The sequence below is a fragment of the Rhinoraja longicauda genome, unplaced genomic scaffold, assembly GCF_053455715.1.
Source record: "Rhinoraja longicauda isolate Sanriku21f unplaced genomic scaffold, sRhiLon1.1 Scf002047, whole genome shotgun sequence".
NCBI lineage: Eukaryota > Metazoa > Chordata > Chondrichthyes > Rajiformes > Arhynchobatidae > Rhinoraja > Rhinoraja longicauda.
Genome location: NW_027603261.1, coordinates 1 through 18,074, shown reverse-complemented (window position 1 = coordinate 18,074; position 18,074 = coordinate 1). Strand labels below are relative to the sequence as shown.

Here is an 18,074-nt window from a genome sequence, read left to right as displayed (position 1 = left end):
ACAGCCTCGCAGTAGGACCTGTCCAGGAAACTCGCATTCGCTGATGGGGATCCACCGCCGGTGATGTGCACACATTCTCGGTGTCCGAGCATGAGGTGAGGTGGGCTCTGACGCGTGTGAACACGAGGAAAGCTGGAGGCCCAGATGGTATATCTGGGCGAGTACTAAAGTCTTGTGCTACTCAGCTTGCTCCAGTGCTCACCACAATATTCAACCTCTCCTTGGCAAAGTCCGTGGTCCCTGCATGCTTTAAAAGATCCATCATTGTACCGGTGCCAAAGAATGCCTCTCCAGCGTGTTTAAATGACTACCGACCGGTGGCCCTCACCTCGGTTGTCATGAAATGCTTGGAGAGGCTAGTCAAGAAGCACATCTGCGCCCTCCTTCCTCGCAACATGGACCCACTACAGTTCGCATACCGTCCGAACAGGTCCACGGATGATGCGGTCTCCCAGGTTCTACACACCGCTCTCTCTCATCTGGACAGCCAGGGGGGCTATGTGAGGATGCTGTTCATTGACTTTAGTTCAGCATTCAACACAATAGTCCCCAGCAGACTGGTTGAAAAGCTGCTGGAACTGGGGCTTAGCACCCCTCTGTGTGCCTGGGTCCTGGACTTTCTCACTGCCAGGCCCCAAGTGGTCAGGATGGGGGAACACACATCTAGCTCCCTCACCCTGAACATAGGATCCCCCCAGGGCTGCGTCCTTAGCCCCCTACTGTACTCCCTGTACACACGTGACTGTAGGGTCAGGTTCAGCTCAAACTCCATCATCAAGTTTGCTGATGACACTGGTGGTGGGCCGGATCTCCAACAACGATGAGAAGGCCTACCGGGAGGAGGTGGCTGATCTGGCACTCTGGTGTCAGGACAATAGCCTCCTCTTGAATGTCACTAAAACAAAGGAGCTGATTGTGGACTTCAGAAGGGCTAAACATCCAAGGACGTACACGCCACTGGAGATAAATGGGTCTATTGTGGATAGGGTGAGCAGTTTCAAATACTTGGGAGTCCGCATCGCAGAGGATCTGACGTGGGCAACGCACATTGCCGCACTGGTGGGTAAGGCTAAGCAGCGCCTTTACCACCTTAGACAACTGAGGAAATTCAGAGTGTCGCTGAGGATCCTTCATTGCTTCTACTCTGGGGCTGTAGAGAGCATCCTGTCCGGCAACATTACAGTCTGGTTTGGGAACAGCTCTGCCCAGGACAGGATGGCCCTGCAGAGAGTAGTGCGTTCGGCAGAACGCACCATGGGAACTACACTCGTCCCCCTGCAGGACCTATACATCAGGAGGTGCAGATCCAGAGCAAGCAAGATCATGAGGGACCCCTGCCACCCCAGTAACGGACTGTTCCAGATGCTACGGTCAGGCAAACGCCTCCGCTGTCACGCTGTGAAAACGGAGAGGATGAGACGGAGCTTCTTCCCACAGGCCATCAGGACTGTCAACTTTGATAACCCCAGAGACTAAATTTTTGTCGACACTTTTTGTGCTATGTTTAGTAACTTATTAACTTTATTTATATGCTGTAACTGTAATTCTTTTTGTGCACAACCCGCAGGCATTGCCACTTTCATTTCACTGCACATCGAGTATGTGTATGTGACAAATAAATTTGACTTGACTTGACTTGGCCTTGAGGTCATGCAGCTGCTTTTCCAACTCCGCCACACGTCTATTCAGGAGCTGCACCTGGACACAGTTCTTGCAGGTGTAGCTCCCAGAAGCTCCAGCAGGAAACACACTGCACCAACTTATCCGCCATTACTTTACTGTCAAAAAACAATTCAGGCTCAAAAACAAGCGTAATCTCCTCACCTCAGCCTCCTCGCCGAAGACTCGAAGCCAAAGACTCGCACTTTTCTCACAGGGCACTTCCCTCAACAGGGCTGCACCCCTTGTGCAAGTCTTGCTTATATCAGTCACTAAATTACATATGACAGTCCCTCCATCCCAGGGATTAACCTGGTGAACCTACGCTGCACTGCCTCAATAGCAAGGATGTCCTTCCTCAAATTAGGAGACCAAAACTGCACACAATACTCCAGATGGGGTCTTACCAAGGCCCTATACTCCTGTACTCAAATCCTCTTGTTATGATGGCCAACATGCCATTAGATTTCTTCACTGCCTGCTGTACCTGCACGTTTACTTTCAGTGACTGGTGTACAAGGACACCCAAGTCTCGCTGCAGTCCCCACTTACCTAACCTAACACCATTGAGATAATAATCTGCCTCCTTATTTTTGCCGCCAAAGTGGATAACCTCACATTTATCTACATTACACTGCATCTGTCCCATTCCCAATGTGACCTTTCTGTCCTGGGCCTCCTCCGTTGTCAGAGTGAGGTTCAGAACAAATTGGGGGACAGCACCTCATATTTTGCTTGGGTAGTTTACACCCCAGCGGTATGAACATTGACTTCTCCAACTTAGACAATAGACAAAAGACAATAGGTGCAGGAATAGGCCATTCGGCCCTTCGAGTCAGCACCACCATTCAATGTGTTCATGGCTGATCATTCTCAATCAGTACCCCGTTGCTGCCTTCTCCCCATACCCCCTGACTCCGCTATCTTTAAGAGCTCTATCTAGCTCTCTCTTGAAAGCATCCAAAGAATTGGCCTCCACTGCCTTCTGAGGCAGAGAATTCCACAGATTTACAACACTCTGACTGAAAAAGATTTTCCTCATCTCCGTTCTAAATGGCCTACACCTTATTCTTAAACTGTGGCCACTTGTCCTGGACTCCCCCAACATTGGGAACATGTTTCCTGGCTCTAATGTGTCCAATCCCCTAATTATCTTATATGTTTCAATAAGATCCCCCCTCATCCTTCATAATTCCAGTGTATACAAGCTCCAGCCTTTCAACATACGACAGTCCCGCCATTCCGGGAATTAACCTAGTGAACCTACGCTGCACGCCCTCAATAGCAAGAATATCCTTCCTCAAATTTGGAGACCAAAACGGCACACAGTACTCCAGGTGCGGTCTCACCAGGACCCGATACAACTGTAGAAGGACCTCTTTGCTCCTATACTCAACTCCTCTTGTTATGAAGGCCAACATTCCATTGGCTTTCTTCACTGCCTGCTGTACCTGCATGCTTCCTTTCAGTGACTGATGCAATAGGACACCCAGATCTCGTTGAACATCCCCTCTTCCTAACTTGACACCATTACATCCCCTCTTCCTAACTTGACACCATTTACTGTTTCCCCTGTTCCAGATGTGGACTCCTGTATATCGGCGAGACAAAGCGCAGGCTCGGCGATCGTTTCGCTGAACACCTCTGCCCAGTCCACCTAAACCTCCCTGATCTCCCGGTTGCTCAACACTCTAACTTCCCCTCCCATTCCCACACTTACCTTTCTGTCCTGGGCATCCTCCATTGTCAGAGTGAGCTTACATCCCAGCGCTATGAACATTGAATTCTCTAACTTCAAGTAGCCCTTGCTTTCCCTCTCTCTATCCCCTCCCCCTTTCCAGAGAGCCCACCAGTCTTACTGTCTCTGACTACATCCTATCTCTGTACCGCCCACTCCCCTGACATCAGTCTGAAGAAGGGTCTCGACCCCAAACATCACCCATTCCTTCTCTCCAGAGATGCTGCCTGCCCGCTGAGTTACTCCAGCATTTTGTAACTATCTTCGATTTGAAACAGCATCTGCAGTTCGTTCCTACACTGTTTTGAATGAACTCAGTGACTGAGTCTCCAGAGAACTCTGGGGTCGAGAACTCTGAAGATCCACCAGCCTCCAGATGAAGAGGTTTCTCCTCACCTTGGTCATTTATAGCCCACCCTTACTCTGAGATTGTGCCCCTGGCCCTGGATACCACAGCCAGGAGAAACCTCCTCCCTGTGTCCAGTCTACCAAGCCTGGTAGAATTTCACATGTTTCTGCAAAATCGCTGTCTTTTGAACACCAAGAATAGAGGCCAGCTTTACTCTATTTCTCCTCATGTGACAAACCCGTGTAAACCTGAAACTTGGTCTCTGTTTCTCTCTCCATAGACACTGCCTGAACCCCTGAGCACTTCCCGGATTCTCTGATTTTACCCCAGGAAACTGTCTGGAAAATCTTCAATGCACTCCCTCTATTGAAAGTGCACCTTTCATTAGGTAAGGGCACCAGGTTTGTACACAATCCTTCAGTTATGGTCTTAATAAAGACACACAGCAGAAAGCATTCTATCCAGATGCATTACAACTTGGTTTAGAAACTTATCTGCTTAAAACCACTAGATATTACAGAGTTGTGGATGTAGCCCAATCCATCAGACAACCCCCCCCTCCCCCATGGACTACATTAACACTTCACGCTGCCTCAGGAAAACAGCCAACATCATCAAAGACCACTCATACCAGGGTCATTCCCTCTTTTCCCACTCTTCCGTCAGGCAGACACTACAAAAGCATGAAGACACATACTAGCACATTCAGGAGCAACTACTTCCCTGCTGCTGTCAGATTATTGAATGGTCCTCCCATAAAATAAAGGGATAATCCCAGTCTCACAATCTAACAACAGTAATACCAATAATAAACCAACAGCAATAGCTCATTGAGGTTCTTGCACATTTTACTCTGCACTTTCTCTGTAACTGTAACCCGGTAGACTATATTCCACACTGGTATATTTCTTTTTGTGCTACCCGTTGTACTTTTGTAAAGCTTCATTGTATCATGTATAGAATGATTTGACTGGATTGTATGCAGAGTTTTTTACTGTATCTCAATACACGTAACAATAATAATCCAATTCCAAGGCCAGGTATAATTCTAGTGACCAATTCCAGGTACCCACGGTGATCCCACACTGACTGTACTTGACACACGGTGCCAGGACAACAAGAGGATCGTCAGTCAGAGCCAAAGAAGTGACCAGCCCTGTGATCCCAGGATAGGAACTCCAGCACTCCAACACATCACAACTTGGTAGTCTGGGCTCTGTGAAATATCCCTGGACAGGGGACTGGACAACTGGATAAATCCTGGGCCAGTATCCAGGCACCGTGCGATATTGTGGAATAGGAGCCCAGGCCTCAAGGTAGATACTGGGACAGAATCGTACAACTGGTGAAGATTCACCCAAGTGCAACAAACAAGACAGGAGCCCTGACATCCTGAGAATTCCAAGACAAGAACCACCTCTCTGGGAAAGAGCTTACAGATCCCAGGAAGTACATTCACCCAGTCAGAGGGAATGGGGAGTGTTTTATCAAATTTAAATAGCTGGTCTGGAAACCTGAACACTCCACAACTAGTGAGGGATTTGGGTTTACAGGATCATTATCCTCACAAACTGTCACTGGTGTCCATGCGGGAGGTATCCTGGGATAAACTGGACGACAGCAAACCAACTCGACCAGAAGATCTTCCTTGGCAATATCTCCAAATGATCCTCTCAGCTAATTCACTGGTGAGGAATCCTGAATGGCCCCCTGCTCAGTCCACAGACGGTCACAGCAATGACGATGAAGACTTCAGTGATTTCTTTGAAGTGAAAGGGCCAGGAGATTCTGGGATGAACCCTCTGGATATCATTGCTGCCATTTTCCTCTGTGCCGACCACTCTCTCCAACAGGAACTGATGCTGAAGATGTCTCTGTGCCAACTTGCATTGCCCTTTCTGCTGCCGGAAGGGCACAGTTACCCCAGGGACAAGGTGAGGGGACCCATGGAAGGGCCTGGTGCCACCCTTCTCCTCTGGGCCATGAGGCCCATTGTTAAAATGTGGTGCCCACAATCTCCCACAGGGAGCAGCCGCGTTGTGGAGATGCCCATCGTGACTGCACCCGTGCCAACTGTCTCCTTCCTCAGACTTGGAAGGTGCACGGTGTCCAAATCCAGAGTCCTCAATCTCACCTTGAGCCAGACCCAGCTGGAGCAGAACATCTTCCTGCACTCCGGGATGGAATGTGGGAATGTGCCTCGTGGGATATCGGATGGGATGGCTGAGATCAGCTGGTATTTACCTTCTGGGAAGAGCAACACGGACATTTTCCCAGAGGCTGCTGCATTCATCAACCTCCGAGGTGATGCTGAAACTTACCAGGGACACACTCGGTTTCTGGCAAAAGTCTCTGCTGCTCTCTTTATTTTCTTTGACGTTATCGGTGAGAAGGAAAGAGAATTCCTCACCTCTCTCGCACAGTCACCGGCAAAACTCTTTCTGATAGTGAACGCTTACATCAGTCAGCAACACATCACCCCTGAGCAGGTAGAGAAATTGTTCAAAGATCTGAAGTTACAACCTCAACAATGCATTGTTCGGACAAATGAAAACGAGACCAAACTTGTGGAAGAACTACGTTCTCAGATAAAACAAGTAATTCTAATGAGTGACGGGGACCAGAGCTTTCTGAGTCTGGAACAAATGGGTGACATTGCGAGGGAAAGTGGGATTCAGGTCGATGAACATCAGCCTGAAATACAACGGGCCAAGGACCTGACGTCCAAACCACAGAGAGAGGCCGACCCTGGAGACGGCAGGGAACCAGAGGATCCATGTCACCGACATTCACCAGGTCTCCCAGAGGGAATGATTGATGTTGCACCAGCTGGAAATAACCAGGCTGAAAATCAGAGCCCTCCACAACTAGTGAGGGATTTGGGTTTACAGGATCATTATCCTCACAAACTGTCACTGGTGTCCATGCGGGAGGTATCCTGGGATAAACTGGACGACAGCAAACCAACTCGACCAGAAGATCTTCCTTGGAGATTTCTCCAAATGATCCTCTCAGCTAATTCACTGGCGAGGAATCCTGAATGGCCCCCTGCTCAGTCTTCAAAAGACAACAACGATGACGTAGACGATTTCAGCCATTTGTTTCTTGCACAAGGGACCAGAGATTCTGGGATGAACCCTCTGGATATCATTGCTGCCATTTTCCTCTGTGCCGACCACTCTCTCAAACAGGAACTGATGCTGAAGATGTCTCTGTGCCAACTTGCATTGCCCTTTCTGCTGCCAGAAGGGCACAGTTACCCCAGGGACAAGGTGAGGGGACCCATGGAAGGGCCTGGTGCCACCCTTCTCCTCTGGGCCATGAGGCCCATTGTTAAAATGTGGTGCCCACAATCTCCCCCAGGGAGCAGCCGCGTTGTGGAGATGCCCATCGTGACAGCACCCGTGCCAACTGTCTCCTTCCTCAGACTTGGAAGGTGCACGGTGTCCAAATCCAGAGTCCTCAATCTCACCTTGAGCCAGACCCAGCTGCAGCAGAACATCTTCCTGCACTCCGGGATGAAATGTGGGAATGTGCCCCGTGGGATATCGGATGGGATGGCTGAGATCAGCTGGTATCTACCTTCTGGGAAGAGCAACACGGACATTTTCCCGGAGGCTGCTGCATTCATCAACCTCCGAGGTGATGCTGAAACTTACCACGGACACACTCGGTTTCTGGCAAAAGTCTCTGCTGCTCTCTTTATTTTCATTGACGTTATCGGTGAGACGGAAAGAGAATTCCTCACCTCTCTCGCACAGTCACCGGCAAAACTCTTTCTGATAGTGAACACTTACATCAGTGAGAAGCACATCACCCCTGAGCAAGTAAAGAAACTGTTCAAAGATCTGAAGTTACAACCTCAACAATGCATTGTTCGGACAAATGTAAACGAGGCCGAACTTGTGGAAGAACTACGTTCTCAGATAAAACAAGTGATTCTAATGAGGGACAGGGACCAGAGCTTCCTGAGTCTGGAACAAATGGGTGACATTGCGAGGGAAAGTGGGATTCAGGTCGATGAACATCAGCCTGAAATACAACGGGCCAAGGACCTGACCAAAATACTGGGCAGTCTTGACCCAGCAGACATCACTGGGTATAAAAAGAGAGTGCTGCCCTTTCATGGAGAGCTCTGGCAAGGGCTGTCTAAAGTTGAGAAAGAGAAGTGTCGGATGAAACTCCGTGGGGACAGAACCACAGAGACGTATAACCACGAGCTGGACCAAGAGAAGAAAAGAATCCGGGAAACTCAGCTCAGACAGAGCCTGTCGGAGGAGATGCAGATGTTCATTGACCACCTCACCGGTCCTGGTGGGGATGACAGGGCCATTTCCTTGCAGTGGCTGAAGCTGATGCTGGACAGTAAATCAAGGGAAATCATGGCAGGGTTGCGCAGGGATTATAAAGAACTGAGCAAAGACTCAATGCAGAAGGTCAAGGAGTTGAAGGACATGGATCAGAAGATGACTGATAGTTCCCTGGGACTTGAGCATTTCATGAGGGAACTGGGCCAGGTTTATGAACTCTCAGTGACACAACACAACATCAAGCAACAAACACAGATCCACCCACATGTGCTTCAGTTACCGGGTGTTGCTGCTGAACTGTTGCTGGATGGGTTCCCACTGGAGCTCATTGATGGAGACGTCTCCAACGTTCCTGTTTCATGGATCACTGCTGTACTGGAAGCAGTGGCTGAGAAGGTGGGACGTGCTTCCCGAGTGTTTGTACTGACAGTGATTGGAGTTCAGAGCACGGGCAAGTCCACGCTCCTCAATACAATGTTCTGTTTGCGGTTTGCTGTGAGCAGCGGCAGATGTACTCGAGGGGCCTACATGCAGCTGATGAAGGTCACAGGGAACCTGGCAGAGGAGCTGGGCTGTGACTTCATCCTGGTCATTGACACCGAGGGGTTGAGAGCTCCAGAACTTGCAACACTAACAGACAGCTATGAACACGACAATGAGCTGGCAACATTCGTGGTGGGATTAAGCAACATAACGTTGGTAAACATAGGCATGGAAAACATCGCAGAGATGAAAGATATTTTACAGATTGTCGTTCATTCCTTACTCCGTATGAAGCAGACGGGGAAAAGACCAAAGTGTATATTTGTCCACCAGAATGTTGGGGATGTGAGTGCACACGATCAGAATCTGAGAGGCCGTCAGAAACTCCTGGAACAACTGGATAAGATGACAGAGGCTGCAGCAAAACTGGAGAAGCTGGAGGGAGTAACGTTCCATGATGTGATGGACTACGATGCTGACAAGGACAACTGGTACATCCCTGGTCTGTGGCAAGGTACGCCCCCAATGGCTGCCGTCAACACTGGCTACAGTGAACATGTCTTCCAACTGAAGAACAGTCTCATTCAATGTTTACTCAAAGGGAAACCAGAACAAGGAGCTTTCACAATCCCAGACTTCACCAAATGGGTGACTGGGCTCTGGGAGCAGGTGAAACATGAGAATTTCATTTTCTGCTTCCAGAACAGTCTGTTCGCAGAGGCTTACAACCAGCTCTCTGTGATGTACAAGGGCTGGGAGTGGGAGCTCCGCAAATACACACACTCCTGGGGAAATAAGGCTGAAAACAGAGTAAACAATGCCAGTGGTGACGTCAACCTACTGCTCCAAACACTGGAACGTGAGATCAGGAGGGAGATTAACAAAAGGGAGGGTGAGACTCTGGATAAACTAAAAGCTCTGTTTGAAAGTGGGGCTGATAACGTGCAGCTGATGGAGAAATACAGGGAGGAGTTCAAGCTCAGCATCTCCAGTTTATGTACACGGCTTCAGTACGATTCAATGCAGAGATGTAGGGATGCTGTGAACAGACGTGTGGGACTGCGGGAAGTGGATGATATCTGGAATAAATTTCACCAGAAGATCGAACAACAGGTCAAGGTGCTTTTATTAAAGTGTAAAGGGTCAAATCAGGAGTTGGGTGACAAGGAACTGCAAACTGCCTTTGGAAAGATGTGGCAAGACACACTGTCACAGCTGGACTATCAGCCCTGCAGAGAAAGAAACATTGAACTGGAGATTGAAAATCTTCTCAGACACCACACAGCAGCTCAAGGAAGGGTGATTAATAAAATGCTAGAAAGAAAATCTCTCAGTAAACAGGGAACCCAGTGCTTTCAAATTAAAGGGAAACACATCAACACGACATGGATGACACATGCTAAAAACACATTCAGGATATCCTCGCACCAAGCAGATGTTAATCAGGCAGCAATGATAACACGGTCCCTCGAGGATGAATGCCATCAATGGATCAGTGACAACACAAAAATGGACATGGATTATGACAATAAATATTGTATTGAACTTTTGAATATTATAGAGGAGAAAATTAACAATATTTCACACCCAAACTTCACAATGAGTGAGGAATTCAGGGCTGAGTTTAAACTTCACCTGTGTGGTTACGCTGTACCAAGATTCCAAGAGATGCAGACAAGGTTCATCCAGAAACATGACCCGCGGCAAAGACTGGGAAACATGAAGGGTCAATACTTTGATCTCTTCATGGACATTTACACAGAGCAGGATGAGAACCAGAGACAAGCACAACGGTTTGCACAATCTTGTTTCTTGCCAGCTCTCAGAGACGCCACCCTCAAGGCTCTCAGTGTGAACATTGTGGATGATATGAAACAAAATGACTCTGAGAGAAAGTACAGTCTCCGCAACAACTTCACTGTGGCCCTCCTGGTGCACTTGAAACAAAGGGATACATTTGATGACTATCACCGGTATATCACTGACCTTGAGAATTTGGCCAAAGACTGGCTCCATCGGCAGGTTATTGAACACTGCATGACACAACGTGATGGGGAGAGCACGTTTACCCAACTGGCTAAAGGAATCCTTACACAGATCACTGGGCAAGCTAAAAAGATTGTTGAACATGCGGTGATGCAGAACTTTGCTGGAAATGTTCAGAGCTTCCTGGACATGTTTGTTGAAAAGTTAAAAACCAGGATCTCAATGCCCAAAGATGAAATGAACCTCGTTCTGTTTCACGGTGATGGTGATGGCAAGAAATGGGCTGAGGCAGTTCTGCCATCTATTGAAGAGGTGGAGCAGAGACTCCTCAATGAGGTAACAGGCTGGGATGTCCAAGCAAAGATTGGAGAATTATCCATTAAACCCAGTGAAGAGCTGTTCAAAGGGTTATTCAGCTGTACTGAGAAATGTCCTTTCTGTGAGGTTTTCTGTGACTCAGAGACCCCAGTACATTCACAGCATTCTTGTAAGCAGCACAGACCTGAAGGACTCAATGGGTATCGCTTCAGAAAAAGTGAACGTCTTGTAACTGATGTCTGCACAGCTTTAGTCGCAGGTAATGCATTGTTTAGAAATAACGACACAAAATGGGAAAACAAACCCTACAAGGATTACCAAACTGTCAATGATTACTACAAATCCTGGACCATTCAGCGGGAGATTTCCGCACAGGCAGCATCCTATTGGAAGAGGGTTTTCTACTTTTTCAATGAGCAGTTTGCGGAAAAATACAAAGCAAAACCTGCAGAGATGGATGATGCCTGGAACATTGGCTGGGATGTGGTGAGGGAAGATCTGAATAAGACCTATAACACAGACATTCAGTCTTGGTGAGGTGCCTTTACGTGACATCACTCGGAGGTAGAAATGGACAAACTGCTTCCCTGTAAAGGAGATGGCAGAGAAAATCACACAACATTAAAATTCAAATCTGATTATAACTCATTAAATGATTAGCAGAGCAGAGAGTTTCAACCACTTCTACGAGAATGTTGCCAGGACTCGAGGACCTGAGCTATGGGGAGAGGTTGAACAAGCTAGGACTCTGTTCCTTGGAGCGCAGGAGGATGAGGGGTGATCTTATAATGCTGTATAAAGTCATGAGAGCATTAGATTGGGTGGACACACAGAGTCTTGCCCAGAGTAGGGCAATCGAGAACCAGAGGACATAGGTTTAAGGTGAGGGGGGAAAGAATTATGGAACGAGTATATTTCTGAAAGGTGTATGGAACGAGCTGCCAAAGGAGGTAGTGGAGGCAGGTACAATTGGAACGTTTAAGAAACATTTAGACAGGTACATGGATAGGACAGGTTTAGAGAGATATGGGCCAAATGCAAGTAGGTGGGACTAGTGTAGATCGGACATGTTGGCCGGTGTGGGAAAGTTGGACCGAAGGGCCCGTTTCCACGCTGTAAGACTCTATGAATCTATTTGGTTTGTAAAATTGCTTTTACAGAGGTGACCAAAAAGGTTGTGAGCAAAAGAATGTGGACATCTTGGATGTCCTGGTATGGAATACCTCATCTTGGGCGCAGATGCGGCAGAACTCCTGGACTTCATCAAATTCATCACCAATTTCCATCCCACACTCAAATTCACTTGGACCATCTCCGACACCTCCCTCCCCTTTCTTATCTCACCGTCTCCACAGGAGATAGACGATCAACTGACGTCTATTACAGACCCACTGACTCTCACAACTATCTCGACCACTTCTTCCCACCCTACTTCCTGCACTCTATCCCCTACTCCTAATTCATCTGTCTCCACCGCATCGGTGCAGGGATCAGTGCTATTTGTGCTTTATAAGAACATAGTTCAGCACAGATAACCCTCCATTCCCTGCAAATCTATGTGCCTATCTAAAAACCTCTTAAACAGCACTATTGTATCTGCCTCCACCAGCAGCCCTGGCAATGTTCCAGCTACCCACCACCCTCTGTGGAACAAAAAAACTTGCCCCACATCTCCATTATATTTCCCCCCTCTTGCCTTTTCGCTCCGCCCCAGGGTTGGACATTTCCACCCTGGGAGTATAGTTCCTATCCACGCCTCTCAGAATTTTATATCCTTCTATCATCTCCCCTCAATCTTCAACCCCCCTCCCCCTCTACAACCACCCACCCCATCAACTCCCCCACGCACCCCCATCACCGCCCCTTCCCTCATCCCCCCCCCTCACACCCTCTCCTCAACCATCAGGCACAACATCCCACCCACCCAAACCCCTCCCCCACCAACCCACACAAACCTCTCCGCCCCGACCCCACACTCCAGCCCCTCATCACCCTGACGCCTCAATATCGCGCCCTCATGGCGGCCCTCACTCCCTCATCACCAGCACATTCCATCCCGCGGCCGTTGATCGCGCGCGGGGACAGTGAGCGTGCGGCGCGGGATGGAAGGCAGCGGCGCCATCTTGTGCGAAGGGACCCCGGGGAGAGCGCTCCCACCTCACTCCCCTCCCCTACTCACTCACTCCCTCCCTCACTCTCTCTCTCCATCCCTCCCTCCCCATTCTCACCCTCCCCTAACTCCTTCCCTCCCTCTCCCCTCCCTCCCTCACTCGCTCCCTCCCTCCCCTCCCTCCTATTCCCTCCCACCATCCCTCTCTCCCTCCCACCCTCCCTCTCTCCCTCACTCACTCACTCACTCACTCACTCACTCACTCACTCACTCCCTCACTCTCTCCCTCCCCTCCCTCCTATTCCCTCCCACCATCCCTCTCTCCCTCCCACCCTCCCTCTCTCCCCCCCCTCACTCACTCACTCACTCCCTCACTCACTCCCTCCCTCACTCTCTCCCTCCCTCTCCTCACTCCCTCCCTCACTCTCCCCTCCCTCACTCACTCCACCCTCACTCCCTCTCTCCATCCACCCCTCCCCTCCTCCCCCAATGGAAATCCAACCCCCCCTCCCCACATCCCCTCCCCCATGCAAGCACAAACATAGAAACATAGAAAATAGGTGCAGGAGTAGGCCATTCGGCCCTTCGAGCCTGCACCGCCATTCAATATGATCATGGCTGATCATCCAACTCAGTATCCCATACCTGCCTTCTCTCCATACCCCCTGATCCCTTTAGCCACAAGGGCCACATCTAATTCCCTCTTAAATATAGCCAATGAACTGGCCTCAACTACCTTCTGTGGCAGAGAATTCCACAGATTCACCACTCTCTGTGTGAAAAAACACTTTCTCATCTCGGTCCTAAAAGACTTCCCCCTTATCCATAAACTGTGACCCCTTGTTCTGGACTTCCCCAACATCGGGAACAATCTTCCTGCATCTAGACTGTCCAACCCCTTAAGAATTTTGTAAGTTCTATAAGATCCCCCCTCAATCTTCTAAATTCCAGCGAATATAAGCCGAGTCTATCCAGTCTTTCTCCAGATCAAATCCCGAACAAACAGACTTAAGAACAGTTTTTACCCCAGGGCCATACGAGAACTGAACACTACCTTTGCACTAGGCAACACCGTTAAAAAATCTTGTACTTAATATAATTGTATTTATGTAGTTATTTGTTTTTGCATTTATTGCATATATGTTTGTACGCACCGTCAGGATTGGCTATTTTTTAATTTCGTTGTACTCGTTGCAATGACAATAAATGAATATTATATTATTATATGAAAGTCCTGCCATCCCAGGAATCAATCTGGTGAACCTTCTCTGTACTCCCTCTATTGCAAGAATGTCTTTCCTCAGATTAGGAGACCAAAACTGTACACAATACTCCAGGTGTGGTCTCACCAATGCCCTGTACAACTGCAGCAGAATCTCCCTGCTCCTATACTCAAATCCCCTCACTATGAATGCCAACATACCATTCGCTTTCTTCACTGCCTGCTGCACCTGCATGCCTACTTTTAATGACTGGTGTACCACGACACCCAGGTCTCGTTGCATCTCCCCTATTCCTAATCGGCCACCATTCAGATAATAGTCTGCTTTCCTGTTCTTGCCACCAAAGTGGATAACCTCACATTTATCCACATTATACTGCATCTGCCATGCATTTGCCCACTCTCCTAATCTATCCAAGTCACTCTGCAGCCTCCTAGCATCCTCCTCACAGCTAACACTGCCCCCCAGCTTCGTGTCATCCGCAAACTTGGAGATGTTGCATTCAATTCCCTCGTCCAAATCATTAATATATATTGTAAATAGCTGGGGTCCCAGCACTGAGCCTTGCGGTACCCCACTAGTCACTGCCAGCCATTCTGAAAAGGACCCGTTTATTCTTACTCTTTGCTTCCTGTCTGCCAGCCAGTTCTCTATCCACCTCAACACTGAACCCACAATACCGTGTGCTTTAAGTTTGCATACTAATCTCTTATGTGGGACCTTGTCGAAAGCCAGATATAACACATCCTCTGGTTCTCCCTTATCCACTCTACTAGTTACATCCTCAAAAAATTCTATAAAATTCGTCAGACATGATTTACCTTTCATAAATCCATGCTGACTTTGTCCGATGATTTTACCTCTTTCCAAATGTGCTGCTATCACATCTTTAATAACTGACTCTAGCATTTTCCCCACTACCGACGTTAGACTAACTGGTCTGTAATTCCCCGTTTTCTCTCTCCCTCCCTTTTTGAAAAGTGGGGTTACATTAGTGAAGACAGAACCAAAGTAGTTATTCAATTGGTCTGCCATGTCCTTGTTCCCCATGATCAATTCACCTGTTTATGACTGCAAGGGACCTACATTTGTTTTAACTAATCTTTTTCTCTTCACATATCTATAAAAGCTTTTGCAGTCAGTTTTTATTTTCCCTGCCAGTTTTCTTTCATAATCTATTTTCCCTTTCCTAATTAAGCCCTTTGTCCTCCTCTGCTGGACTCTGAATTTCTCCCAGTCCTCTGGTAGGCTGCTTTTTCTTGCTAATTTGTACGCTCCATCTTTTGTTTTGATACTATCCCTAATCTCCCTTGTTAGCCACGGATGCACTACCTTCCCTGATTTATTCTTTTGCCAAACTGGGATGAACAATTGTTGTAGTTCATCCATGCGGTCTTTAAATGCCTTCCATTGTACATCCACCGTCAACCCTTTAAGAATCAATTGCCAGTCTATCTTGGCCAATTCACGTCTCATGCCCTCAAAGTTACTTTTCTTTAAGTTCAGAACTTGGACAGGTTGTGTGAGTGGGCGGATGCATGGCAGATGCAGTTTAATGTGGATAAGTGTGAGGTCATCCACTTTGGTGGTAAGAATAGGAAGGCAGATTATTATTTGAATGGTGTCAAGTTAGGAAAAGGGGACGTACAACGTGATCTGGGTGTCTTAGTGCATCAGTCACTGAAAGGAAGCATGCAGGTACAGCAGGCAGTGAAGAAAGCCAATGGAATGTTGGCCTTCATAACAAGAGGAGTTGAGTATAGGAGCAAAGAGGTCCTTCTGCAGTTGTACAGGGCCCTAGTGAGACCGCACCTGGAGTACTGTGTGCAGTTTTGGTCTCCAAATTTGAGGAAGGATATTCTTGCTATTGAGGGCGTGCAGCGTAGGTTTACTAGGTTAATTCCCGGAATGGCGGGACTGTCATATGTTGAAAGACTGGAGCGACTAGGTTTGTATACACTGGAATTTAGAAGGATGAGAGGGGATCTTATCGAAACGTATAAGATTATTAAGGGGTTGGACATGTTAGAGGCAGGAAATATGTTCCCAATGTTGGGGGAGTCCAGAACCAGGGGCCACAGTTTAAGAATAAGGGGTAGGCCATTTAGAACTGAGATGAGGAAAAACTTTTTTAGTCAGAGAGTTGTGAATCTGTGGAATTCTCTGCCTCAGAGGGCAGTGGAGGCCAATTCTCTGAATACATTCAAGAGAGAGCTAGATAGAGCTCTTAAGGATAGCGGAGTCAGGGGGTATGGGGAGAAAGCAGGAACGGGGTACTGATTGAGAATGATCAGCCATGATCACATTGAATGGCGGTGCTGGCTCGAAGGGCCGAATGGCCTACTCCTGCACCTATTGTCTATTGTCTATTGAACTGTTGTTTCTGAATTAACTAAGTCACTCTCCATCCTAATGAAGAACTCCACCATATTATGGTCACTCTTGCCCAAGGGGCCTCGCACAACAAGACTGCTAACTAACCCTTCCTCATTACTCAATACCCAGTCTAGAATAGCCTGCTCTCTCGTTGGTTCCTCTACATGTTGGTTTAGAAAACTATCCCGTATACATTCCAAGAAATCCTCTTCCTCAGCACCTCTGCCAATTTGGTTCACCCAATCTATATGTAGATTGAAGTCACCCATTATAACTGTTTTACCTTTGTTGCACGCATTTCTAATTTCCTGTTTGATGCCATCCCCAACTCTACTACTACTGTTAGGTGGCCTGTACACAACTCCCACTAGCGTTTTCTGCCCCTTCGTGTTTCGCAGCTCTACCCATATCGATTCAACATCCTCCAAGCTAATGTCCTTTCTTTCTATTGCGTTAATCTCCTCTCTAACCAGTAACGCTACCCCACCTCCTTTTCCTTTCTGTCTATCCCGCCTGAATATTGAATATCCCTGGATGTTGAGCTCCCAGCCTTGGTCACCCTGGAGCCATGTCTCCGTAATCCCAACTATATCATAATCATTAATAACTATCTGCACATTCAACTCATCCACCTTATTACAAATGCTCCTTGCATTGAGACACAAAGCCTTCAGGCTTGTTTTTACAACACTCTTACCCCTTATACAATTATGTTGAAAAGTGGCCCTTTTTGATTTTTGCCCTGGATTTGTCTGCCTGCCACTTTTACTTTTCACCTTGCTACCTGTTGCTTCTACCCTCATTTTACACCCCTTTGTCTCTCTGCTCTTGTTCCCATCCCCCTGCCACATTAGTTTAAATGTTTAAACCTCCCTCCCTACACCATAGAAACCCACCCTCCCCTCCCCTCCCCTCCCCTATGGAAACACAAACCCCCCTCCCTCCCCCTGATCATGGAACAGGAGGCAGCGCGTTGTGTTTGTCAGCCATGGGATGGACGTCTCTAGCAGCAGCAGAGAGCCCGACACCAGTAGGTTCATTGATCAAGATGCAATGTTCACATTTGCCTTCTGTTTACAGTTTAAAGAGCGTTGCGCGATGTCATTGAATGGATCTTGCAGGGATGTGAAGTTTCCGCGGATCTCCGCGTTTTTAAACCCCATTTCCCGCGCTGTTTGCACGGTTTCCGCGTTTTGCACTTCTTTGCCAAATAAACGGAGAAATCGCATCGAAAAAAAGAAAGAAAACAAACCCCGAAGTGCAGACTTGTAATGAACACTAGGTTCTGCTAGAGGTTGCTTGCTGTGGGGATCCGCGAGACCCCCCCCCCCCCCCCCCCCCGCCCCCCGCCCTGGATCTCCCCGGAAATGTGGCGCCCAGGCTGGGCAAGGAAGCCAATCTCAGCCTCATCCGGACTTCCATCGGTGGCAGGGATCGGACGGTCCTTTAAAGTCCTTGAATTTGAAACTGTTTATCAAGACCGTAAGTCCTTGGATTTATCACATAGGGCGTTGAAAATGCA

The 18,074-nt window shown here is 48.0% G+C and overlaps 1 protein-coding gene across 2 annotated transcripts; it reads left to right on the top strand.

The window, feature by feature from the left end:
• The first annotated feature begins 4,073 nt into the window (after positions 1-4,073).
• Positions 4,074-11,414, top strand: LOC144591809 (interferon-induced very large GTPase 1-like). Of its 2 annotated transcripts, none has more exons than XM_078395830.1 (2): positions 4,074-4,134; positions 4,812-11,414. In XM_078395830.1, the coding sequence occupies exon 2, from the start codon at positions 5,219-5,221 to the stop codon at positions 11,378-11,380; it is 6,162 nt and encodes a 2,053-aa protein (XP_078251956.1). In that variant the 5' UTR covers positions 4,074-4,134; positions 4,812-5,218; the 3' UTR covers positions 11,381-11,414. The 2 variants fall into 2 exon arrangements, with proteins under 2 accessions (XP_078251956.1, XP_078251957.1); XM_078395831.1 differs by having other exon boundaries at positions 4,113-4,147.
• The last annotated feature ends 6,660 nt before the right edge of the window (positions 11,415-18,074 follow it).

Coding starts and splice junctions, on each gene's coding strand:
- LOC144591809 (XM_078395830.1), top strand. CDS start 5,219: ATGGGGAGTGTTTTATCAAATTTAAATAGCTGGTCTGGAAACCTGAAC.